Source organism: Artemia sp. Qi Xiang Cuo, chromosome 6, assembly GCF_049724085.1.
Source record: "Artemia sp. Qi Xiang Cuo chromosome 6, ASM4972408v1, whole genome shotgun sequence".
Taxonomy (NCBI): domain Eukaryota; kingdom Metazoa; phylum Arthropoda; class Branchiopoda; order Anostraca; family Artemiidae; genus Artemia; species Artemia sp. Qi Xiang Cuo.
The window spans coordinates 56,572,785-56,600,362 of NC_142799.1; the positions used below are offsets into that span (position 1 = coordinate 56,572,785).

The window sequence follows — 27,578 nt, forward strand, 5'->3', positions numbered from 1 at the left end:
ATAATACTACTAACAACTCACTGCAGCATCAAGCCGCCTGAGGCCAACACAGCTACCCACGCTCCTTTCCCATCCCAATCTATTCAAAGCCTCCCATTTACACTCTCCAAAGAAGTTCCCATTTCCCTGAAATTTTTCCTTACGATATCCTCCCACCCAATTAGGGGACGACCTGCTTTTTGTTGGGTCCTAAACGGTTGGGCAACAGGGACAATCTTTGGCAACCTGTCATCCGTCGGCCGCTGAAAGTATCATAACAATGTCAACCTTTCTCTCATTATAGCAATAAAAATAAAGATTGAGCCACATTTTTTGCAGAGCTTACTATTTGGGATACGGTCAGTCAGTGATGTACCCAAAACAATCCGTAGGCAATTTCTCTGGAAAACATCCAGAAACTCCTCTTCCCTTTTTTGAAGAGCCCACACTTCAGAACTATGCTTGGCCACTGTCATCACCCTAGCTTCCAGTATTCTAATCTTGGTTCGCAGACTTGTCTTCCTTTTCTTCCAAGCTTTTTTCAACTGTGAAAAAATACCCTCTGGCTTTGATATACACCTGGGCCTTAGGAACCAGTGTTCACTCCCTCCCCCCGCGGGTCACCCGCCTGAGAATCAAGGCGGGTGGGCATATTAGGCTTAGGTTGCTCGTTCGCCTGCGAGTCCAGGCGATTTCGGTCCCCCGTTTTACCTACATGTCCATTGGACATTGTCCTGCCATGACTCAGCCCGAAAATCTCGGTGATCCCTATTGCATATGAACAATGTCAGTTGCCCAATGGCCTGCAAGTCCTGTTGGCATGGTCAGGCATAAATCTTTGAATCATTTTATGGGGGTCTCCAATTGTTTTCAAATGGCTCACAGAACTGATAGACTATTTGAATTACCCTCACTCTACTTTACAGTCAATCACACTTTGAATTACCCTATTTGCCTTAGTTCTGCCTTAGGATGGATTGATGACTATCTATAAAAAAAGTTAACACGTGTCTGACAAGTCCCCTGGACTTGCAGGCGAGCGGGGCAACCTGTATTTTTCATACTGTTTGAGTAAAGGGTGGGAGTAACTGACTTTTGTGTATTTGCTTCTGGATAGGCACGCCCGCCTAGAGTCTCAGGCGATAGACCGAATTTTATGACAGATGACTATCAAGTTGCCTGGACTCGCAGGCGAACAAGCGACCTAAGCCTAATAGGCCCGCCCGCCTAGAGCCTCAGGTGGTTTAACCGCGAGGTGTATTTTCCGGGGGAGGGGGTGAACCCCTAGACCCATATGGACACCAAGTTATGAGGTAAAACGTTCTCTGGGTTGAAGATCTAAATCAACCTCGATATTTTAATGTAGTTTTACCGACCTCTAGAGTTTAGTCAACCAAGGTCTTGGTATCAACAAAATGAAGTTTTGGTGGGGCCTTATGATGCTTCGCTACCACCGCACTGCGGGCAAATTGAGTCAGTAATAACTCAAAACCAATTGGCGTCGGATAAATGCAGAAATGGTATGGATTGGCTACAAATTGTGACTCTGCATGAAAGAAAATGGGGGTGTTCAAAGAAGGTAATTACAGGAAGATGCGCAATAAATTCCTCTCTTGGAATATATTCCTGTCTACGAATTATACGGAACATACGTGACCAGTAGACGAATTGGAGAGAGGATGCCTATGAAGGTCCGTATTTGGGCTAATTGCGGAATTTGTAGGATTTCCATAAATTTGGAAATATGCTGGACTCATTACAAATTACGACTCTGCATGAAATAAAATAATTACTGCATTATTTCGAGGTAAATTTGCATCTCCTGTTTTATTTTTCTTGTATTTCATAACGTTGTTTATTAAAAAGCATATACTTCTTTATCAAGGGGTATGCGAAGTGATTCTTGTTCTTGGGGAATATTTGTAAAAAAAACACTGGTGAATTACTTGAAAATGGGAAGTCATGGAGAATCTGATTGACAACCCCTTCCCTTAATCCTCATTGTTCATGCTTTTCTTTAATCTTTTCCATATCAGGGGTGCTGTACCTCAAGGTCTCATACAACGCGTCACAGCCGTCTCGTAAAGTTTTAGCGTTTGTGTGACGTTCTTAAAGTTAATGAAGTATTTGTTAGGATTTAGCTTGTAGGGAAAGTATGTCAACTTTCCACGAAAATTGTAACTTATTGCCTGAAGGACGATTTCCCGTAGCAAATAATTTGAATTCGTCATTTTCATCATGAAATTGACGATAGAGAAGAATTTCAAATGTTCCGGATGATTAGATACATTTGGTGTACTTATCTCTATAAAAGGAAACAATTACTTACTCGATTTCAAGATTCGACAACTCTCATGCGCATCCAAGGCCGTATGCAGGGGGGGGGGGGGTGCATAATCCCCCCACCCCCCCGAAAAATTTGTCAGACTCGTAACAAACGCAACAAAATGCACAACATATTTAATACGTTTTCAAAGTTTTTTGTAAACCCTTCCCCTCCCCCCAAAAAAATCCTGGATACGGCCTTGTGCATATCTGAAATTTTCGCTTCAAGCTTCTATGCATTTGGTCATTGGATTTTTTTTAGTTATATCAAGGAAAAATTAACTGAAACGTTAATTAAGCGTAAATTCATGTGTTAAAAAGCTGTAATTTAAGAAATTAACTTTATTGGGAAAAATTTCTTTTGAGTGGAAAAAATACTTCATGATAGTTTGCAAGGGTGCTTTTGATATTGTGTGAATGACTTAGTTGGACCTTATTGACCCTATATTAGTGGCCCATAACATTTACGTAGTACTTAATTATGTATTGTCTCCAAAATCGCTGATACTGTTAGTTTTCTTTGCAAAATATTCCCTTCAAAATATTTTACGAATAAAGGTATTATTGTAATCTTTCAAATAGTGCAGTCTAAGAAGTCGTCGTTCGAGAGGTGCTCCCCTCTCAGAATTCAAGTACAACTGCTGACACGGACCAAGCTTGGTGGAACTCTGCCATACGTTTTCGAAACTGTGCCAACTGGGATGGAACTGTGCTGCGCACTGGCGTTCCTAGATGTAAACCAGGTGGCGGGAAGTGGGCAATCCCTCATCGTCATTTAAGAAAATCTTTCCAATCAGAGCATGGTGAAACGGGCTTTTTTAAGTTACATGAGAGTCGAAACTTAAAATGAACAGAAATTATTGTGAATGAATAAATGGAACCCAAAACGAGTAGAAATTAAACTGAATAATCACATCAAATCTAAAAATAAAAAATGCTGCTATGGATGAGGAATTGGCAGTCCCACTCTTATACGGGATAAATTCTGCTCAATTTGGGGTAAAATGTTGCTCTTTACTTTCATAATAACAGCGTAGACCAGAAATATTCCCAAATATCAAGAGGGATTAAATATAAATATCACATTTTGTTTTTAAAGTTTTTGTATTTTATTTTTAAAGTCTATACAAATTTCACTGTCTTAAATACATTCCCTCTTTTTTACAATTCCAAACATTTCCACATAAGGGCTTTTAACCTCTACAATGGGGTTAACTGATTTTTCTTTATTTAGTTTCTGGGAAGGGGGGGGGGGGGTAAACCCCGACTCCCGTGATGTCTTAATCATAAAACGCAAGTGATCCAGTGTCAGTGGACAATACTATTTTGCCAATGTTAACACAAAGATTTGTCTCTAGATGAAACAGCTTATATATGATAAATGTTATAGTTACTGAAATCTTGGAGCTTCTCCAAATTTGATGCCTAGTTTTTGCAGCTGGCGTTTGCCAATAGTTGCATACAAATACCTGCTTGAATTTTAAATATTTATTTGGAATCAAATATAGATCCTCGCAAATGCGTATTTTTAATTGAAAGAAACATACGTAAGCCAATTAATTAGAGAGAATTAAATTTATTAAACCAAAGAAAACAACATCAGTATTAACAGCTACCCCGAGAAGTAGAAAAACTTGTCCGAGAGGGTGGCTATGATATCTTCATTGCCACCCCCTTTTATAAGGATTTTGAATTACTGATATCTTCAGCATAATTTGTCATTTTCTCTGCATTATTTGTAATTGTTTTATTACTATCATTTCAATCATCTGCAACAATACTCCTATTGATAATTAGGAATATTTTTTTAGGTTTTTTTTTTAAGGTGATCCTTATAATTTATAATTTACTTCATTCAGCAGTTCAAATTCAAAGACTAACTCTTCCTGCTCTATTGATTTAGTGAACGTTCAATAGCCATCCAGCAGTCTTTCAAAATCACTTAAAATCATCTGCAATCATTTGTTTATTTTCATGCTTTTCTTGTTGTCTTAATTTACTATTATGCGAATTTAGGGTAACTCTCTGTACTATGGGCTCTTCTGAATGAAACACTAAAATAGAAAAGAGTAATACCATTCGACTCCCCAATAAACATTATTTCAAAATGTAATGATTGCTACCGTGAAAATTTCCCCCTGCCGCAGTAGGGGCAGGTATAGCCTTAGGCTGAATACAAAACTACAAGAAAACATTATAGCAATCCAATTCTTACTTTATAATATGGAGACATTTTCTATTAATCAGATTATTGTCACATTTGTGGATAAAATTGCTTGTCCATTTTTGAACGCTATCCCCTGCGTAATTTAGCAGATTGAGCCGTGTTCAAATTTCAAGCGTAAAATTTCATCAATCAGAGTGAAGATTTACGGCAAGATATTTTGAAATTAGAAAATGTGCTAGATTGGGAAAATTCTTTTCACATCTGTATAGTGGATCTTGCAAAATACAAAGAGAGTATCCCAAATACAAAGACTTTATGCAAAGATAGTATTAGTTGTCAATAGTTGAGAACGAATTAGCGTTGCTGCAGGGTTTCCAAACCAATTTCTTGCTGTTTTTATTTTCCCGCTTCTGTAGTACAAGTATGGTGTTAATTCACCAAAAAATGCATATCTTTCATGAGTTTTGGCTCCTTTTTGTATGGACAGATGTGACTAATTTGTAGATGGGGCATGAATCTACTGATACTCTATCTTTGTATCTTTCGTCGAATTCATCATTACAGATAGGTAAGTTTCCATCTTTAAAAAAAAGAAAAAGAAAAAATAAACCTTAAATTTTCACTTCGACTGATCAATCTAAAAAAATACGCTTTTAAGTTGAACATAGCCCAACTCACTAAATTATCACAAGATATATTATTGACAATGTAAGCGTGCGTAATCTTGATTTTTCCACATGCCCCAGTTAATCATATTTGGCCTTGTTCTTTGCCGTTTTTCACCGATCTAGAATAGTGACAGCAGAATCAAGTACCAGCAAAAATGCGCCTTGACAGGGATAGGATCCATCGATGGATAGGGTTCACCCCGGTTTTTGGTTAGACACGGGTTCAAAACCGGTATCCCCCCCTCTTCCCCTGAATACGGCCTAATCTCTCCGGTAACTTAATTGAAAAAGACAATTTAGTCATGGCTATAGTGTCATGATTGACAAGTATTAACAAGTACAGTATTATCAAGCTGGAAGTACCTTTGTTATTAATCACAGATGGCTCTGAAATATAAATAAAAATAAATTGAACACTCTAGTATCAAAGTTAGAAACCGGTCAACAGTCATAGACAGAGACACTCCACGGAAATATATATCATAGCCGTGAAAATTAATCCAAGCTTGCGAAAAGTATTATTATTTATTTTGTTTTTTTTTGGGGGGGGGGCGGATTTTACAGTTATGAATTTAGTGTAACAACATTTAAACTAAACAGACAGTATAAAATCTAGATTCTAAATAGTGTTTGTTTTCCGCTCTTAACAATATTGTTGTCTATATTTCTCAAAAGATTTAACGAGTGGTGATATATTAAAAATGTTAATAATTTGGTTTTTGAATACCTTGGTATAAATCTTATGCCTCTCTTCCTAAGAGAATCTAATAGGGAACCCCTTTCGAAAAGATATATTCTTTAAGTCTCAGTTATGGAATTTCCGGAAAGCATTCTCGAAGTATTGATTGATTGAGACAGATGTACAAAATTTTGCACAAATAGTGTACATTTATCCAAGTAAAAATTCAGACTTTTATTTATTATGTGTACTGTTTTTTTTTTCTTATAAAGTTCACCGTTTTATTAAAAGTTTTAGTTGTTTTTCTAATTTTTCTTTTCATTTTAATTATGTTGCAACCATAGACAGCGCAGTACAGCGTTACTTGAGAATCAAGTTGGGTTGGTGTTTTTGCTTTAAGAGACTGACCCGAACTTCTGATCTTAATAGATTCCTGTAGTCTTTGGTTTTGCTTGTATACACTAATGTTTAGACGTCTCTACCACATTTAGAAACAAAATTAAGTTAGGTGTTTTTTTTTTGTTTTTCCGTGTAAAATATAAGTCTACGCTTATCCAGTATTTTATCCTTTTTTTTAGGAGGGGGCACAAATTCAAAAAGGCAACAAAAATCGTAAGTGTTTTGGGTAATATAATACAAAATGGAAACATTTTCTGATTTGAGAACGGGGAGAGGGGCTCCATCGTCTCCCCCTTGCATATGAGCCTGGTTTATATTCTATCAAATATATCTGTTTCTATAGAGTTAATAAATGAGACATGACCTCGTTTCTAGATATTCCCACAATCGCTTTGAGTTATGAACCATCCCAATTTGTTCGGTAAATACCTCGAATGTCTCACCCATTACCAACTTCTTGTGTTTTTCATTATTTTCTGATTAGTCTAGTTTTCTATTGCTTGGTTCCCCAAATCAGGCTTATATATTAAATTCTCCAATACGAAAAATTCAGTATTTGATGCCTACATTTTGCCAAGTTGGTGCGATCCTATTTTCATTGCATTTCTGAGTATATTTTAGGGTTTGTTAGATTTATAATTCCACTCCTGGTCTTCATCTGTTTCCATAAGTGCGTTATTCTGTCAACCCTTGGTGATATTCAACATTAATGACGACTTCTTCCATTTTCAGACGACGCTTCGGGAGATTCTACTGAAATTCCAGTCAAATGTGATGAATGCCGAAACGAAATATTGCAATGTGGAGGGTGTTCTCGATCCATTTCTGACCTTGTATCAACGAACAAGAAACATAGGTAAGAAGAATATCAAATTTAATTTCAAATAAGTATTTCGTCACTTGCATGTATCAAAACTGTACCTGAGATTTTGATTCGGCAGGAGGGGGGGGGGTGCGATACTACAGAACACTTATTAAATATATATGGACAATCGTTTCCAAGTCCGCGGTCTACTTCTGAACATAGTGAAATCACGTTGTTTAGAAAGTCGGAAATAACACTACATTGGCTCAATGGCTGTTAAAGGTTATATTTTTTCATGGATTCTAAAAGAACAACATTTTTTTGCTTTCGTAGAGACGGGTAAACTACTACTAGTACTGCTCACAGTATCACTGAGCTGCCTAAGGCTAAAATAGCTGCAACGACTCCTCCTCCTCCCCAGTCTATTCTAAGCTTCACTTTTCTCACCCTCCCACGAAATTTTGATTTTTTTCCTATTACTTTAAGGGAAAGGAGTTCACCTTTCTATTTGGCACTTCTTTTTGGGATGATCATTTCAGTACCACTTTCAAGGGTTAGCTATCAATATATGAAACTGTGGCGTCTTTAAGGTTGTTGGGCATCAATATTATTAACAATTTACAATCTTTCTGTTCCCAGCTGATTTTCAACTAAAAGATAAAAATTTAGGTTGGTTTTTCGAGAATTATTGCAAACAGAGGTAAATATAATCGCAAGGCTTTATGGGAATTATTTTCTGCTTTTTTGTGATTTTTTGGTTCTGCATCTTTCCAGGTTTTATCCTCTGTTAAGTAAAAATGATGTTTCTTCTTTGTGTATTAAGTATTATTGGTATTGTAAATTTCTTCTTTTTCTCCTCCACGGTACCGTAATGGGAAGATTCAGTCGAAATTCGGGATGGATGATGTATTTAGTAAAATTGCCATGCTAAGTAGTAAGGTTTCGGATATTAGAAAAAATAAACTTCATCCATTCCATTGTCTTGAAAGTATACCTTTTTCACAGCTAATCCTTTTCTTTCTTTTTCTATGTATTTTATCCGCTATTTACATTTTTGTTATTAGCGGTTTATAAACAAAATATAGTATACGCATAAATATATATATTGACATTTTCTTATAATATAATTAAAAAACCTATTAGCTTATTTGGCATTTTCTTTTAATGATCTTTATTAATCCAATGAATATTTTTCAGAAGCAAGAAAAACACAAGCAAAATTCTATCTACTGTCTCTTTAAAACCCTTAGCTCCCTTGACAGAAGTTAACATCCTACCAGAGTATGTTGATCCTGCTGATACTATGGATGATCAACGGTTGACTGCCTCATCACCAAAACCACAACGCAAGGTTGAAGCCTTGGGTGCCACTCATACCTTGAATATTCGGACTTCAAATGCTCAGGCCGAGACGGCTCGAACAACTGTTAAGAAAACGAATGAGGAAGTAAAGTTGGTCGTTCGGTCCTCTGACAGAAATATTGGATCCAAACCCTTTGGGAGAAAGGTGACGTTATTCAATTCAAAAGAGAAGCATGAAAAACATTCTGCTGTTTGTAATAAAGTAAGTGGTCTTTTTATACGAAAATAAAGAAGTGGTACTGTGGAAAAAGATAAAACTTGTCAAAGCTATCTGGTGGTAAAAGATTATTAATATTATTGTGGTAGAAGATCAATATATTAACATATTGTGGTAAAAGATTAATAAATATTATTTATCTTGTAAAAGATAAATAAACTATAGTTTTGAGAAGCGAAATAAAAACCCTAAGAAATAAAAAGTATTATAATAGAATGAAATAGAAAGAAATTGTATGTCAGAATATTATACTAGAGTATTTGAGCCAAAGTATTGACAAATGAAAAGAAACAAAATTTGTAAAGACGGAAAAACTTGTTTATCAAGACATGGAAAAAATAAGCAATCCACTTTTATGTTCGGAAATCTTCTTAAAAGGAAAAGTAAAGTAAAGAATGAAAAAGAATAGAGAAGCTAAATTTATTATAACCTAAGATATAAAAGAATATAACTAAATAAAATAATATATATATATATATATATATATATATATATATATATATATATATATATATATATATATATATATATATATATATATATATATATATATATATATATATATATATATATATATATATATATATATATATATATATATATATATATATATATATATATATATATATATATATATATATATATATATATATATATATATATATATATATATATATATATATATATATATATATATATATATATATATATATATATATATATATATATATATATATATATATATATATATATATATATATATATATATATATATACATATATTACAATCGAGACATCCGACAGAAAGCTTGAACCTTTCGTCTAGAAAGGTATAATTTGAAAATCTGAATAAAATCACTAAAACTTATTTACAAATCAAGTAGGGACTACCGCCTATTCGTAAAGCCTTCTAAAGTCAAGATGCGTCTTTTTGATATTTGGCCCTTCGTTTGAGAAAGATTTCAATTGAAAATCCAAATTACGAAAGACTTATAATGGAATTGTTCACAATAGATATTGTGAAAAGCTTATTGTATAGATTACGTAAAAAATTAAATTCATGTCGATAAAAAATTGACGTATACTCAGAAGGACATCCGATGGAAAGCTTGAATCTTCGTCCTCTAGACAGTTATAATTTAATAAATCTGAAATAAAATTGCTAAAACTTCACCGTTTACAAATGCAAGTAAAATTACAGTGTTATTCGTAAAAAATTATGAATTCGATGGAAATCTTGAAGTTAATGCTCGTTTAGAAAGGTTTGAATCTGAAAATCCAAATTACGAAAAACTTATAATGGAATTGTTCACAATAGAATTGTGAAAAACTTATTTATAGATTACGTAAAAAATTACATTAATTCGTAAAAAAATTACAAATTCGACGGACATCCGACAGAAAGCTTGAACCTTCTCGTCTAGAAAGGTATAATTTAAAATCTGAATAAAATTACTAAAACATATTTACAAATCAAGCAAAAATTACGTTTATTCGTAAAAAATTATAAATTCGATGGAAATCTTGAATCTGCTCGTTGAGAAAGGTTTAATTGAAAATCCAAATTACGAAAACTTATAATGGAATTGTTCATAATAGAATTGTGAAAAGCTTATTTATAGATTACGTAAAAAATTAAATTCATTCGTAAAAAATTACGAACTCAAAGGACATCCGACGGAAAGCTTGAATCTTCTCCTCTAGAAAGGTATAATTTAAAATCTGAATAAAATTTCTAAAACTTATTTACAAATCAAGCAAAAATTACGTTTATTCGTAAAAAATTATAAATTCGATGGAAATCTTGAATCTGTTCGTTTAGAAAGGTTTAATTGAAAATCCAAATTACGAAAAACTTATAATGGAATTGTTCACAATAGAATTGTGAAAAGCTTATTTATAGATTACGTAAAAAATTAAATTCATTCGTAAAAAATTGCGAACTCAAAGGACATCCGATAGAAAGCTTGAATCTTCTCCTCTAGAAAGGTATAATTTAAAATCTGAATAAAATTACTAAAACATATTTACGAATCAAGTAAAAATTACGTTTATTTGTAAAAAATTATAAATTTGATGGAAATCTTGAATTTGCTCGTTTAGAAAGGTTTAATTGAAAATCCAAATTACGAAAACTTATAATGGAATTGTTCATAATAGAATTGTGAAAAGCTTATTTATAGATTGCGTAAAAAATTAAATTCATTCGTAAAAAATTACGAACTCAAAGGACATCCGATAAAAAGCTTGAATCTTCTCCTCTAGAAAGGTATAATTTAAAATCTGAATAAAATTTCTAAAATTTATTTACAAATCAAGTAAAAATTACGTTTATTTGTAAAAAATTATAAATTCGATGGAAATCTTGAATCTGCTCGTTTAGAAAGGTTTAATTGAAAATCCAAATTACGAAAACTTATAATGGAATTGTTCACAATAGAATTGTGAAAAGCTTATTTATAGATTACGTAAAAAATTAAATTCATTCGTAAAAAATTACGAACTCAAAGGACATCCGACGGAAAGCTTGAATCTTCTCCTCTAGAAAGGTATAATTTAAAATCTGAATAAAATTACTAAAACTTATTTACAAATCACTTAAGAATTACATTTATTCGTAAAAAGATTACAAATTTTACGTACATTCGACGGAAAGCTTGAATCTGCTCGTCTAGAAAGGTATAATTTAAAACCTGATTAAAATTACGAAAACTTATTTATAAATCACACCAAAAATTACAAATAACTGACTAATGACTTGAAATTAATATATAACGAAATGGTTGAATTTCCTTTGTTAGAACTTATATATCTGTTCAAAATATGTTTTTCTTTATTTAAAAAGCGTTAACCTGAAATTGCGACTTTTAGGGGAAAATATTTATTCTATTAAACAAACAAAAAAGGAAAAAAGAAGGAAAATTCAAATCCAGAAATTATAGCAATGCAAACATTTTGGCAAAGACCTCCTCTCGCCTGTCTGCAGTGTAACTAGAGATGCCAACAGTATATGTATATAAATATAAAGGCAAAGAAAACCGAAAAGAAAAACTGAGAAAAAAGAAAAGAACAGGATAAAGATAATGATCCTTATCCTGTCTCTTTTTTAAGAAAGCCTACTTAATTACGAAGGAAATGAAAGAAAGACATCAATCGAAACAAAAAAAATGTTTTCTTGAAATTGAGCTGGACTCTTGGTTACCCAGAGTAAAAACATTATGTTGAAAGAGGAGACATAAACTTTAAAAGCAAACCATTGTTTAGTATCACAAGAACGCCACACTAACAAATTTAAATTCAGAATTTTTCCAGTCAAGTACTAAAATTTCAAAATAGGATAAGATCGATTTTAAATGACGACTGCCATAAGCTATATTCTCGCTCCTGTATTTTATGTAAACAAAGATGCTAGGTATCTTTTTTGCTGATAAAAAGTTTCCATTTCGGCCTCATAGAACGTTACACACACATTAAGAGGAGTCTTAAAAACATATCACCTGGTATGTGTTTGGAGGGAGGGGCCTTAGGACTTCTTTCCTGCCCTCTCACATTCCTCGAAACCTCGATGTTTTACGATTTTCTCCATATTATGTTATATTTTTCTTTAAATTTGTTTTTTTTTGCTTTTTTATCTGTCTCCAGTCGCGAAATAAAACCCTTTGTATTTATCTGGGTTTCGGTGCTATTAAATATGCATATCAATGCTTTTGTGAAGCAGGGAAATTTCGAGTTGTAATCAAAGTATATCATTAAGGGGTAGTGTCTGTCTATTAAAGTAATTTTTGGTAGGTTGGATTTTTTTCCAAAAAAATTTTTGTCCAAAAAAATTTGGTAGGTTGGATTTTTTTTCCAAAGATTGGATCTTTTTTGGCAGGTTGGATTCACGGACTGAAAATGGTTTGATTAAGCATTTAAATTGATTATTTTTTAAAGGTTGCTGCTAATATTGGCGGGTCATCAGTTCCCCCTGTCTCAACAGCTAAACCAAGTGTCCTACAAGGTGGACTATCTGTAGACTTTTGGGAACCTCATGACATCTGTAATGTTTGGGAACAGGGATTCTCACTCATAGGTGCCGATTTGCCATTGAACTTGGAACTATGTTACTTGTGTGGTAGTGCTGGTATGGAAGAAGTAAGTAATTTGTTGATCAAATAGATTTACTATATTACCATGTTACTATATTGCTATGCTACTATGTTACATAGTTCTAGATGAACCATATTACCGGTTTGGTATTGCTGCTATGGAAGAAGTAAGTAATTTGTTGATCAAATAGATTTACTATATTACCATGGTACTATATTGCTATGCTACTGTGTTACATAGTTCTAGATGAACCATATTACCGGTTTGGTATTGCTGCTATGGAAGAAGTAAGTAATTTGTTGATCAAATAGATTTACTATATTACCATGTTACTATATTGCTATGCTACTATGTTACATAGTTCTAGATGAACCATATTACCGGTTTGGTATTGCTGCTATGGAAGAAGTAAGTAATTTGTTGATCAAATAGATTTACTATATTACCATGGTACTATATTGCTACGCTACTATGTTACATAGTTCTAGATGAACCATATTACCGGTTTGGTATTGCTGCTATGGAAGAAGTAAGTAATCTGTTGATCAAATAGATTTACTATATTACCATGTTACTATATTGCTCTGCTACTATGTTACTTAGTTCTAGATGAACCATATTACCTGTTTGGTAGTGCTGGTATGGAAGAAGTAAGTAATTTGTTGATCAAATAGATTTACTATATTACCATGTTACTATATTGCTATGCTACTATGTTACATAGTTCTAGATGAACCATATTACCTGTTTGGTAGTGCTGGTATGGAAGAAGTAAGTAATTTGTTGATCAAATAGATTTACTATATTACCATGTTACTATATTGCTCTGCTTCTATGTTACATAGTTCTAGATGAACCATATTACCTGTTTGGTAGTGCTGGTATGGAAGAAGTAAGTAATTTGTTGATCAAATAGATTTACTATATTACCATGTTACTATATTGCTATACTACTATGTTACATAGTTCTAGATGAACCATATTACCTGTTTGGTAGGGCTGGTATGGAAGAAGTAAGTAATTTGTTGATCAAATAGATTTACTATATTACCATGTTACTATATTGCTATACTACTATGTTACATAGTTCTAGATGAACCATATTACCTGTTTGGTAGTGCTGGTATGGAAGAAGTAAGTAATTTGTTGATCAAATAGATTTACTATATTACCATGTTACTATATTGCTATGCTTCTATGTTACATAGTTCTAGATGAACCATATTACCTGTTTGGTAGTGCTGGTATGGAAGAAGTAAGTAATTTGTTGATCAAATAGATTTACTATATTACCATGTTAATATATTGCTATGCTACTATGTTACATAGTTCTAGATGAACCATATTACCTGTTTGGTAGTGCTGGTATGGAAGAAGTAAGTAATTTGTTGATTTTTGGTTTTTATAATTCTCATTTATAGAAAAATTGTTGGTTTCTATAAATCATATTTGTAGAAAAAATTTTGTTTCTATATTATTCTATTCAAAAGAATAGCTTACATGTTGAGAGTGAGTTTGAGTGGCTTCTCGACATGTCGCGTCCTAGGTCAATCAAGTATACAGGAATTGATTTACTCACCAAACTAACAGGTATTTTCACCATTCTATCTACGTTCATCTTCCTTCAACCCACAACAGTGGCATGTCGGTGGATTCAGGAGATTGCTTCTACTACGTGAAGGAACTGAAAGGAATTGCTGTTGTGACAACAGTGACATGTCGTGGATTCAGGAGATTGCTTCTACTACGTGAAGGAACTGAAAGGGATATTTCTACAGCCCAAAATGGGGCATGGGCGGTCTTTTCAAGTACCTACCTCCATTCCTTCCGCATTTTTTGTTTGTTTAGAAAATTCATTGAAGACTAGTATTGCTATTATAAGTGGGAAAAATGCCTTTAAATTTCACTTGAAGTTTGGTAAAAACTGTAGAAGCCGCGTTGTCAGGATGTTGACCTGGGATATTTAGAACAAAATTGTTCAGAAGATAGATAGGCTAGATAGATAGATAAACTTTTATTTTCATCAAAATTTTCATGGCACTGCCAATTTCTTTGGTATAGATACATAGATAGATAAACTTTTATTTGCACCAAAATCTTCATGGCACTACCAAATTTCTTTGGTATAGTCACATTAAAAAGCACTAATTACATTATACAACCATAGTCACATTATCGTCACATTAAAAATTGCATATTAAAAAAAAAAAAAATAATCAATCCTCCTGATTTTCGTTACGCATTTTTACAAAACTAGGTATACAACTTTTTCGCTAACCGCTGATGGGAACAGCGTACCGGCTGAAGTTTCTCAACAGGCACTCCAACCCTGCGCGGGAGTCGTTTTGTTGTGGATTGAGGGGGAAAGGGATTTTGTGGATTGGGTGGATCAGAGATTTTTTTCTGAAGTCCATGCAGAGTTTCGCCCTTCTTTTTTTCAGAGTTTGCATTTTAAACTTTTTCAGCAGCTCTTCATACGACATTTCAAGCCTGGCGCTTTGCTCAGCCGTCGGTCCAAAATGCCATACAGGAGCTGCATATTCCAGAATTGAGCGAATAAAAGATGTAAATATTCGGAGGAGATGATCTGGAGGGGCGCCATGTTTCGACATAAGCTTGAGCATCTGCGGCCTAGCATTACCCCTTTTTACTAGACTAGATGTGTTTGCTTGCCATTTTAAATCACTGGTAATAATAACTCCCAAGAGTTTAATCTTCCTGACTTTAAGCGAATCAGAGATAATTGGTAGACAATTTGGTTCAGAAGAATTTAAAAATGAAATAGTTAGAATAGAAGATTTACTGTTATTTACTGTCATATTTGAACTGGAAGCTTTAGTCTTCATGTTATCAATTAAAATTTAAGCTTTGCTACATTCAGAAGCTGCCCAACTAAACTGCTTCTGTCTTAGAATGGAAACTGACACTAGTCTTGACAAAAAAAGCACATATACCGTCTAGCTTTTGACGTTTCTTTGGATTTTTTCAAACTTCATAATTGCGTTTTTTTATTATTAGAAACTGAAATCAGACACTTATTGCTGCACTAACTGTGCCAAATACGCTAATATTATCTAATTATTATTCTTAAAGAAAGTCAAGAAGCACCAAAAACTAGATGGTGTTGGTGTTTTGTGTTGATACTAGTGAAGTTTCCACTTTTAAGCTCTTTTGGTTCAGAACAAAAATTGTTACGATAGGCGATATTGTATTAATAAGTAATTTTAATTACCGCTATGTTCACATATGATTTTTACGTCGTCCAATTTCCACCGTCGAACCAGAACTAGTGTTTTGCTTCTGTCCCTTCTTATAAAGCGAATAAGAAAATAAGGATGACAAAGTGGTTCTCACCTGGTATTTCTGTCGCCACTTGAAGCTAACTGTTGTTACCAGTCTTTCAGAAACTAAAACTGCACGGCTATATCCCTTTCTCCTCTTTTCATAAATGACGGGATTGAACTGGACAACCATAATTTGTTTTTTAATAAAAATAATTATCCTCAATATTTTTTCTGTTCAATGGGCATTTCTTAAAAATGGTGGAAATTATTTAACATAATTAGTAGGTTTGAGTTCAAATTATTAGTTCTATTCAAATTCCAAAAAAATTCAACAATTCTCTTGTCGATCAAACAAGCCTGATAATGACACGTTGATGCCCTTAAAATCTAGTTACAGGCGAGCTTAAGGAACTTCTCTTAATTGTCTCTCAGAGCCTCACCTGCTCTCACCTGCTCTCCTCAATGATCCAATAATGGAGGCCAACCTAGCTGTGCACGCTCCTCCACCTCAATCTATTCAATCTATTAAGAAAATTAAAAAAATAAATTAATAAACTTTTCCTGGAGATCTTTTTATGGTTGATCAGAGCTTGGATGTCCATATTTATCACACACTTAAGATTTTGAATACTTTGCTTATGGGAATCCTAGTGATTTTAGAGCTGAAGATTTTTTTGTTGTTTTCTCCAAAAATCAGGTTAACTTAAGAAATTAGCTTCCTAAGTACTTCTAAGACTAAAGTTTTATTTATGTTCATGCTTATTCAATAAATAAACATAAAAATCTTAAAAAGACTTGTCTTCTTATATGTATTCTTTCATACTCCTGATTCTACTTGTAATTATTAATTGCTTACAGCTCTTCTTTCTTTACTTTTTTTATGTACTACTTTTTAACTAAATGTCCATACTATATAATGGTTCTTTCCATGGGCGCCCATAAGATGAATTCTAGGGGGGGGGGCAAACCTCGTCCAATTGGCCCTTTTAATGCTATATAATAGGAATCTCAGAACAAAAATATAAAAATAAGGCAGCATCATTCAGCCAGGGGGGGGGCTGTCGCCCCCTCTGCCCCCTATTATGGGCGCCTTTGGTTCTTTCACACTATGCATTTGAACTTTTCGCTGTAGCGTAACATATTTTCCGTTTCGTTCTCTTAAGTAGCAAGTTTTGTCGGTCATGTAGACAGTACCAAGTAGACATGAGCGCTTCATAGAATATAGATTGCGTAAGTTTATATTACGTTTTGGAAAAATCTGCTACTACTACTAACAATTCACTCTAGCACTATGTCACCTGAGTCCAACACAGCTGCGCTCACTCCTTCTCCGCCTCAATCTGGTCACTCTATTGGTATATTTTTTCAAGAAATTAAAAAAAAAATCTTGGAAAGTCCTTCATGGTTTCTAGTCTTTTATATTTTCTATAGTATTTATTTTTTTCAGTTAATTTATTGTTCTTCCTGCTGTGAGCCATTCCATCCATACTGCCTTTTAGATGAAATTGAATTTCCTGATGCTCATAACTGCCAATGCTGCAACCCAGCTCAAGCTACTCAACAACTGCTCAAATTTACTCAAAGGGACTGGTTGTGTAAGCGCTGTACGATTTGTAACAAATGTGAACTACCGGGTGGGGATAAAATGAGATGCCAGCATTGTGGGGACTCGTATCATTTCCAGTGTGCTGATATTGGAAAAAATTCAAGAGATTGCCAGTGGGTAAGATTAAAAAAAATTTTCACTTTTTTTAATTTCAAGGAATAAAGTAATTGAAGGGTTTAGTATTAGAGTGGATGAAGTCAATTTCTTTGAAATTCAAATTGCTGATTCTCAACTTGGCTTAACCTTAGCACTTGCCAGTACATCTATCATTCACCAACATTCATCAGTGTATTGATTCACCACTATTCAGTTGCATCAACTAAGTTCATCAACAGTTTTTATTGTATAAATACATTTCATCAACTATTTTCAAGAGCAGGAAGGGCTACTTCTTTCCTTTTCTTTGCAACAGTGAAAAAATCTGCCTTGCTCCGATTTTGATTATTAGTCTCAGCATTAGTGAAAGCTATCATATTATAAAAAGTTAGTTTCTGCTTCTTTTACATTGTCATACTATAAATTATAATAACTGACATATGATATATATTCTAGTACTCTTCAATTGATTAAGCGATTTAGATTCATTTGTCCAAGGGCCATTTTTGATCAAAGGCCAAAACACACTGTTATCAATATAGCAGATATATTTTTGTTACCGTCATCCGTTTAGCCTGAAAATTCAGGATAAAAGAAAATAGCTGATGCTTCTTGCCGTGTGTATTATATTTAGCAGGGTCCAAAATCAATGTTGCAGATCTTGAACACACATTTTGAACAATTCCTGTGTTTTGAACACAATATCATGCCCCTTTGTATGCTACTGTTTTCTGGTACTCAGGCTAGTGGCTTCAGTTCACGGTAATTTAGAGGGGAGGGGATAAAAATGTATTGTTACTTGTATGAAATACCCCCTATTTAATATTCTTCTAATATGTTTTTCTGACGCTCAATCCTATTAAAATATACCTAATTATGATAAAAATTTAATACTTTAGAAACAAATCTGGGATACATATTTGGACATTAGGGGGGGGGGGGGTGCTGGTAAAGTATAGCGGGTTTGCATGCCTAATGTGTTAGGTAGAATTATTCTGAATATTAGGTACTAAGAATTGTTTTCTAACTTCACACTGTCCAAATACTTTACCCCCCCCCCTAATGTGCAAATATATAGCCCAAATTCTATATTTTCCTTCTATTTTGTCACTTCTCTTTGTCTTGTCTCACGCTAAGCTGAAAAAATTAACAAAAAACGGTTCTGCAATGCGCAAATGAATGAACAACTTGAGCTTTATTGGGTATTTCATATAAGTACCACTGTATTTCTCAAAATACATTTCTAGTTTTATTTTTTCAATTTTGATTTAAAATACCAAAATAAGAGATTTTTCGATGAAAATACTCCGTCTTCAGAGAAAAGAGTATTTTTCCAAATGTAGTGGCACGTGCCCCCCTCTAATTGACGTCACTCACTCTGCCATACCTGTAAATAGAATTTATTTTTAAAGTGTTATAGCTAAATGGGCTAAGAACTCCTTTTGTTTAACTGTGACTGGGCAGTGTCTTTTACTTATAATTTATGAAACTAATATTATAATCTATGTTATAATTTATAATTTATATTATAAATTATAATTTATATAGGATAAATATTTATATAATATTCATATAATATTATATAATATAATATTCATATAATATAATATAAATATTTATATATAATTTATATAATATAAATATATATAAATATTATAATTTATGAAACTAATCCAATTGACGAATTTAGAATAAGATATGTTCTAGACAGGGGCTTCTATTAACAAAAATGTATTGTTGCGCGAAGATTTTTTTTTTTTATTGAAAACACCAAGAAAGATGTTCTTCAAAACCTAGGGGGTGTATTTTTTTCGTTCCTTTTAAGTGATTAAATAAAAAAAGTAAGTTTTTTTTAACTGGAAGTAAGGAGCGACATTAAAACTGAAAACGAACAGAAATTATTCCGTATTTGAAAGGGGCGGTCACCTCCTCAACGCCCTGCTCTTTACGCGAAAGTTTGGCTCTTTCTCACAGCTCTACTTTTTAAAACAATAAAAAACTTTAGCGTAAAAAGCGGAGCGTTGAGGGGGGACAGCCCCGTTCGTATTTGGAATTATTTCCGTTCGTTTTAAGTTTTAATGTCGCTCCTTACTTTCAGTTAAAATAAACTTGTTTTTTTATTTAACTTCTGAACGTTTTTTAGTTAATGCAGGTTTTGAAGAATGTTCACCGTACAAAAATAGTTAAAACAAAATTTGCATATTAATTTAACTTTTTTTTTAAACTAATAATAACCTTATAATAACCTAAGTTTGATGTCTGTTCCAGCTATTTAAGAATGACTTCTGAATCACAAAGGCTGTTTAATTAGAATAATAACCTCTTCTAAAAGTTAAAAAAAAACCTTAGCATAAGAGCAAGCTATTGAGGAGAGGCAACCCCCTTATATAATACGTAATATTTTTTGTTCGTTTAAGTTTTAATGTTGCTCCTTACTTTCAGTTGAAAAAACTTGTTTTCTTTTATTTAATTTCTGATCATTTTTCAAATAATGCTGGGAAATCTGGCAACCCCTTCACGAAAAATTTCCTTCCCCCATGAAAAATTCCTCCATGGAAAAATCCTCCGACGTTAATCAAGTCCTTCTCCGCCGACTGCCCGTACATTTCGAAGGATGTTAAAAAGCTGATAGCTGAGAAACGAAGATTGTTCAAAGAAACGGCAACAAGCAATTCTTTTGAAGAACAAAATTGGCAAACTGACACGCCAGGCGGCAAAAGACTACTATCAAGGTAAAGTAAAGGATTTGTTCCACTCCAAACCCCAACAGTGGTATAAAGAAGTTTAAAAACTCGTAGGAAAAGAAACTATGCGTGTCGATTTCAACTTGGATGATACAGATAACGAATTGGCCAACCAACTTAACGCCCACCTGGCTAGTATTGTACAAACCCTACCTCCCTTGCGCCCAGATGAGGTACCACAGCCACCTCCAGACCATCAGGGCAAGGAAAAAAGGACATGTGACACCGATACCTAAAAAAGACGCACCTAATGACTTCACTGGAGTTCGACCAATCACTCTTACACCGGTATTTAGCAAAGTCTACGAGCAATTCCTCTCATCCTGGCTAAAGGAAAAAATCATCAGCATGGTGGATCAAAAGGAATTTGGTAGTCTTCCCAAGACCTCAACAGCTCACTATTTGGTAAGCCTCCTGGAAAAAATCCTCAAGATTCGAGACAACCCCAGCTATTGGATAAACCTCATAGCAATAGATCGGAAAAAAAGCTTTCGACCTCATCAACCATAGCAAACTCATCAAACAGTTACTTACAATGTATAGTATCACCCCTGCCTCAGTTCGAATCATTGCCAGCTTCCTCTCGGATCGAAAGCAAAGCACTAAATATAAGAGCGCGTACTCAACCAAGGTTCAAATCCACTGTGGAGTGCCACAAGGAACAATCCTAGATCCTCTTTTGTTTCTTGGCATGGTCAACGAGCTGGCAGAGTCCTATCCAGAAAGTTGGAAGTCAGTCGATGATCTGTCATTAACTAAAATTTGCCACAAGGACTCCCCAAGCAACGCGTATGGTATCATCGAAGACATTAAGAACCAGATTACCATTAACGACGTGGTAGTGAATATGGACAAATCTGTTGTGCTTCCAATTTCTTTCTTAAAGACCGATTCAACCTATTATCCTCCGCTACACCAACAGAACATGGTGACCGTAATTAAGCTGCTAGGCGTCTATATTTCATCAGGTATGATATGGGACAAAGAAGTAGGAAGCAGAGTCAAACGTGGAAATATGGGTATCTCTGCTATGAAGTTGCTATTTCGTAACACTGCTGCGGTTAAGGTAGGAAATGAGGTTAGCAGCTGGTTTTGTATTAAATCAGGAGTTAAGCAGGGCTGTGTTCTATCCCCCTTTATATGGATTATTTTGATGGACTTTGTTTTAAGGAGCACATAAAAGGGAATGAGAGACCACGGAATCAAATGGGGAGGAAAAAGTCTCCTGGACTTGGATTATGCTGATGATTTAAGCATCCTAGATGAAAGTGTGAGCAAAATGAATGAAGTTTTAGAGGTTCTGCGAGTTCAGGGTTCTAGTATTGGTTTGAAAATTAATGTTAGGAAGACTAAGTCATGAAGGCTAGGAATAAGTGAAGATGAAAAGGTGACGTTGGGTAATGAAAAGATTGATCAGGTGGGCAGCTTCACTTACCTTGGTAGTATTATTAGTAAAGATGGTGGGAGCAGTGAAGATGTTAAAAATAGAATAGCCAAGGCTCAGGGCGTTTTTTCACAGTTAAAAAAAGTCTGGAAGAATAGGAAGATAAGTCTGCAAACCAAGATTAGAATATTAGAAGCTACAGTGATGACAGTGGTCAAATATGGCTCTGAAGCATGGGCGCTCCGAAAAGCGGATGAAGATTTGCTAGATGTTTTCCAGAGAAATTGCTTAAGGATTGTTCTGGGTACCCGGCTGACTGACCGTATTTCAAACAATAGGCTATACGAAAAATGTGGTTCAATACCACACTCGAGGGCTATAATGAAAGAAATTTTGAGGTGGCTAGGGCACGTTGTGCGGATGAAGGATGACAGATTGCCGAAGGTTGCTCTTTTCGGCCAACCATCTAGGGCTAAACGGAAAGCAGGTCGTCCCCGTCTGGGGTGGGAGGACGTCATAAAGAAAGATTTAAAGGAAATGGGAACTTCGTGGGAGGGTGTAAAAAGGGAGGCTTTGAATAGATTGGGATGGAGGAGAAGCGTGCGTAGCTGTCTTGGCCTCAGGCGGCTTGGTGCTGCGGTGAGTTGTTAGTAGTAGTAGTAGTAGTATGGCATTTCTCCCTTACTCATGACCAGTCGGAGACATTGGAGCGAGTTCAGCACCGTGCCCTGCTTGTGGCGTCGAAAAATCCTAAAGTCCCCTATATATCGCTCCTCCAAGAATTTTAACTTTTTACCCTTGAAAAAAGAAGGCAACAACTTAGTCTCAAGTTGGAAAAGGGTATCTTGAAAAATCCCAACCTCCGTGATATACTTCCTCCTGATTTTTCCCCTTGTAAACAAAGGTTGCAAAGGTCTGTTGCTGAACCTATACCAAAAATTCAACCAGTATTTACAACCCATGCAAGATATGAACAAAGTTTTGTGCCTGGGTTTGTTCGCCTTTATAACTTTGATTCCTAATTTTATATATAGATGCCTTTTATTTTATTGGTCTTTTTAATTTTGTCGACCGTGTAAGTGTTGTTAAAATTGTATTTGTTTTGACCGTTATTTGCTATTGTCTTGACGAAAAAAAACAACAAGAATCGGCCCGACCGTTTAAGCGTTTTGAAATAAAGAAGATTTTGATTTGATTTGACGTAACCTTCTCCCCCCGTCTCGACCCCACCACTGGAAAAAATCCCCCCTGAAAACGTCTTTAGATTTTCCAATAACCAATACTATATGTAAACAATGGGCAAAGTTCAGAACTTGCAGCCCTTCCTCCGGGGACTGTGAGGGATTAAGTCATCCTCAATGATATGGTTATTAGATTTTTCGACCATGCTGAACAAAATGGTCATCTCAAAACTTTGATCCAGTGACTTTGGGGAAAAAATGAGCGTGGGAGGGGGCCCAGTTGCCCTCCAATGTTTTTGGTCACTTAAAAAGGCCACTAGAACTTTTAATTTCCGTTCGAATGAGGCCTCTCGCAATATTCTAGGACCACCGGGTCGATACGATCGCCCCTGAAAAAAAGAAAATAAATAAACACGCATCCATGATCTTTCTTCTGGCAAAAAAATACAAAATTCCATATTTTTGCAGATAGGAGCTTGGAACCTCTACAGTAAGGCTCTATTATACGCTGAATCTGATGGTGTGATTTTCATTAAGATTCTATGAATTTTAGGGGGTGTTTCCCCTTTTTCTAAAATAAGCCAAATATTCTCAGGCTCGTAACTTTTGATGGGTAAAACTAAACTTGATGATGCTTATATATTTGAAATCAGCATAAAAATCCGATTCTTTTGATGAATCTATTGATATCAAAATTTTAGAGTTTCGGTTACTATTGAGCCGGGTCGGTCCTTATTTATAGTTTGTTACCACGAACTGTTTAAAAATACCAAAAAAGTTTTGTTTCAATATATAGGATGGAGTCAGCTGCCCCCTTCTAATTGCTGTCCCTAGATATGAACAAACAAAAATGTCAAACATGTGACAAACTAATGGATAAGTTCAAGGTCGAAGACATCTAAGTTTTAAGTGACCATCCTCTTAGGCCAATTTTTGTTGACTCTGCGTAATCAAAGTCAGCATATAAGAGTATAATGAAATACCTGGAGATAAGGTCCTATGGAGAATTCTCAGTAAAACCTAGGAAAATCCAAGTGGCATATGTTAAAATTCTGGTAAAATCTCAGAAAATGCTGGTAGAATTTTGCTGTTCCTGGTACATCAAAAAACGCATATATTGTAATAATGGATATGTTTTAATTTGCTCTCTTATATATTGTGCAAAGCGGATTTTTGGTTTATGTCGTATTCTTCTCTTATCCTTACCTGCCTACTCATCCTTACCAAAGTAGTTTTGTTTCCCTATTTAACTCCTTATCATTTTGTGCAAGTTCTTATCAAAGACAGGTGTTCATTGAAGCTTTACGTGTAACTCACTCTTCATGAAACGGAAAGGCTTTGTGATTGTATGTCTTTTCCTGAATCGGATATTTTTCTAAACCTCATTAAAAACAAGTTACAATTGATGATTACAATATTTGTAGTAGCTTGTCTCTCCTATTTTTTTTTCTTTCAAAATATGACTTTTAGTGAACCCCCCTCCCCCCAAATATGACCATGGCAGCCAAAAAATTCAACCAACCTTAATGGTTTGAAGGCTAGCTGGATATCACGTTAGCTTTCACTTACGCAAATTGTCGAAGTCCCAACACGCAGAGAAAAAGTACTAGACATTTTATTTACCAATATTGAGGAATTCTAAAATCCCGTTACATTCTCCCCGCTATTGGTAGTATTGACTACCTTACTGTAATGTGGAAGCCCAGCAGGAAACCTTCTGACAGATCCCAGTCAATGGTTAAGTACTTTCGACTTACTATTAATAAAGGTTCATCTACGTCCACTTACTTAAGAAGTACTCCAGTCTTACCACGCGAGGCTCGCAAGGAAAAACTGGTCGATAGTCTTTGTTGTGAAAAACAGTAGCAATATGAAGCAAGAGGTCACTGCTCTGCATTTCCATGAACATAAAGTAACTTTTCCTGAAAAGTCAATCCTTATAAATTCACAGAATCGGCCACGGATCTCGTTAAATCCTGAAATGAGCTCTATAAATTGGGGTTTGGAGATTAAGCTAAAAAAAAAAAGCTGCCAATACCATAGGTCTTGAAATAAAGAAATGTAAAAAGGAATTTGATGCTCAAGTGTTTGATAAACTCTAGAAGTCCAACCCCTCTAGATTTCATCAAAAGCTCCAGAATATTGTGAAAAAAACCGTAAAACTGCTGACAATCTGTGCCATTGATTGTAAACCTTCAAGTGATAAAAGTAAAGGACAAATTTAAAGCGAACAGAAACTTCTGGTTTAATTAATTTTAACAAAGTTTAGTTAAATGAAATTATTCCACCGTTAAATCTTTTTTTTTAACAAGTAATTTCTGCTAAATTTTGATCTCCACCTTTTCTCTTATCAGAGGCGTATATTGGGAGAGACTTCAACTGCAGCCAAAATGATCAAACATGTTGATATAATAAAAGTAGTACCATTTTATTACTTATTTTATGTTTTTTTTTCTCAATATAATAGCTGTTGTCCTGACAATAGTTGTCAATCCCAAATTCATATAAACATTTTTGTTTTTTTAGGCTTGTCCACAATGTTGCCGTTGCAAAAGTTGCGGTGCACCTGGCGCCAAATTTCATGTTGGCAACCGCCTTCTGTGCAATATATGTTATAGTCTGCATCAAAAAGGGAATTTTTGCCCAATTTGTGAGCAGTGTTATCAAGATGATGATTTCAATTCTAAGGTACAACTCGTTTTCTCCGCAACAGTTTACTAGCTTTGTACACAATGTTAGAGTTTTGGTATTTGGAAGGTTCCGGGTAAATATTTAACGAACGCTCAACAAATAAAACTAAGATAAAAAAAATTAAGGTTTTTTGCTTTACTTGTAAGTTGTAGAGAAAAGAACGTGAAACCTGCAGAGGAGAGACAGTAACAATTCCCATGCTTCATGGGTCGTTAAAAACCGATTAGAATTTATAGAAAGAACGTGAAACCTGCAGAGGAGAGACAGTAACAATTCCCATGCTTCATGGGTCGTTAAAAACCGATTAGAATTTATAGAAAGAACGTGAAACCTGCAGAGGAGAGACAGTAACAATTCCCATGCTTCACGGGTCGTTAAAAACCGATTAGAATTTATAGAAAGAACGTTGAAATTTGTTAGCGTCCATCTGTTTAATTTTAAAAACATAAATTTTCAAAGATTTTCCCTCCCCTGCCTAAAAAGATTTTTCTATGTTGTTTTGTACGGTTTCTAAATAATTACACGCATTCAAAATCTTTTGGGGCTTCAGAAAAATTTACAATCGAAAGGTGGACGTGAAGTGCCTCAAGAAAGGTGGTTGTATAGCTTTAAATTTTCAGACTTTCGCGGTCATTAATATATGTTTTCCAAAAATCAAGTTTAGCTTTACTTTTTAGCTGTAAAGGAGTTCTCCCTTATCTTTCTATATTCAGATATGAAAGTAAAATTCTGTAAGTAGTTTAAATGGTAAAAAGATTTTGTTTTATTATTTGCCAATGTATTTATTTAAATACATTCAATTATAGTGATTTGAAGAAAAAAGCTTACATCTACGATACGAATTTATTATGTCAAATAACAAGAATTAAATGAGACACAATATAATTTAAATAATCACTCTTCCTTGTCACTTACTTATTAAAATGAGACAAAATACTGTCGTAAAGACAATCTGTATCGGTTGGTTGTCACGGGCTTACAAGGCTCGAGTTTATTCTGGTGCCTTGTATTACACCCTGTTCTTGCCGGTTCAGGGAGCAAATCTCGATGCCTGCTTGACTCCAAAAGCTTCTGTCCAAAGGTCATTGTAAGCTGGTGTCGCCTGGCATCAAGTCCATCTAGGCCTAGGATTTTATGACTATCATTGTAATTCGTTAATTCCGGACCTAATATTACACGGGTGGCTCGTTTCTGCACATTCTCAAGGTCATTTCTCTGCTCTTTACTTAGCCCCAGATGCCACGCAGGACAAGCGTACTCTAAAATACTCAGAATGTACAGTTTATAAAAATTCAACAGTGAAAAACGACTAAAACCGAATCGCCGAATTGTAACTAGATTACGCAACACTATATTCGCCTTCTTAGTACAATTATTTACGTGATCCATCCATGACATTTTTGAGTTAAAAGTCACAACTAAAATTGTCATATTATTTACAATTGGCACATTTATATCATTTTGACTCGGAACTTTTTTTTCAAAAACGAGAATTTTTTATTTATTTATTTATTTTTTTAAATTTTTTTTTTCATAAGTGCTGACTTTTTCCTATTAATTGAAAGTCGTTTTTCTTCACAGTCAGCCCCCAAACGGCGAATTATGCCATCTGTACTAATCATGGATCCTAGCTTATGAAGTATCAGCAATGACAAATCGTCTGCAAACTTCACTCTGTTTTCATGCCAAGTCGCAATTTTGTTACACAGTATTACAAATAAAACATGTCCCGTTAGGGTACCTTGGGGTATTCCACAGAAAACCTCAAGAAAATCCGATTGTACCCCATCAGCACTAACACACTGTTGCCGTCCGTGTAATAAACTATCCGAATTAAAAAAGATCTAAAAATCTGTCATTGACTCAAGAATATCCAGATGGCTTGATTTGTCGAAAGCCTTT

At 34.5% G+C, this 27,578-nt stretch overlaps 1 protein-coding gene across 2 annotated transcripts in view; it reads left to right on the plus strand.

Annotated features, from left to right (window-relative positions):
* trx (histone lysine N-methyltransferase trithorax) overlaps positions 1–27,578 on the plus strand; it is a 147,595-nt gene that overhangs the window by 35,300 nt on the left and 84,717 nt on the right. For both annotated transcript variants that reach the window (XM_089090868.1, XM_089090869.1), the window contains exons 5-9: positions 6,950–7,073; positions 8,220–8,586; positions 12,535–12,735; positions 17,422–17,697; positions 25,512–25,673. In XM_089090868.1, the coding sequence (XP_088946994.1) occupies positions 6,950–7,073; positions 8,220–8,586; positions 12,535–12,735; positions 17,422–17,697; positions 25,512–25,673 (1,130 nt within the window). The remainder of the gene's footprint in view (positions 1–6,949; positions 7,074–8,219; positions 8,587–12,534; positions 12,736–17,421; positions 17,698–25,511; positions 25,674–27,578) is intronic.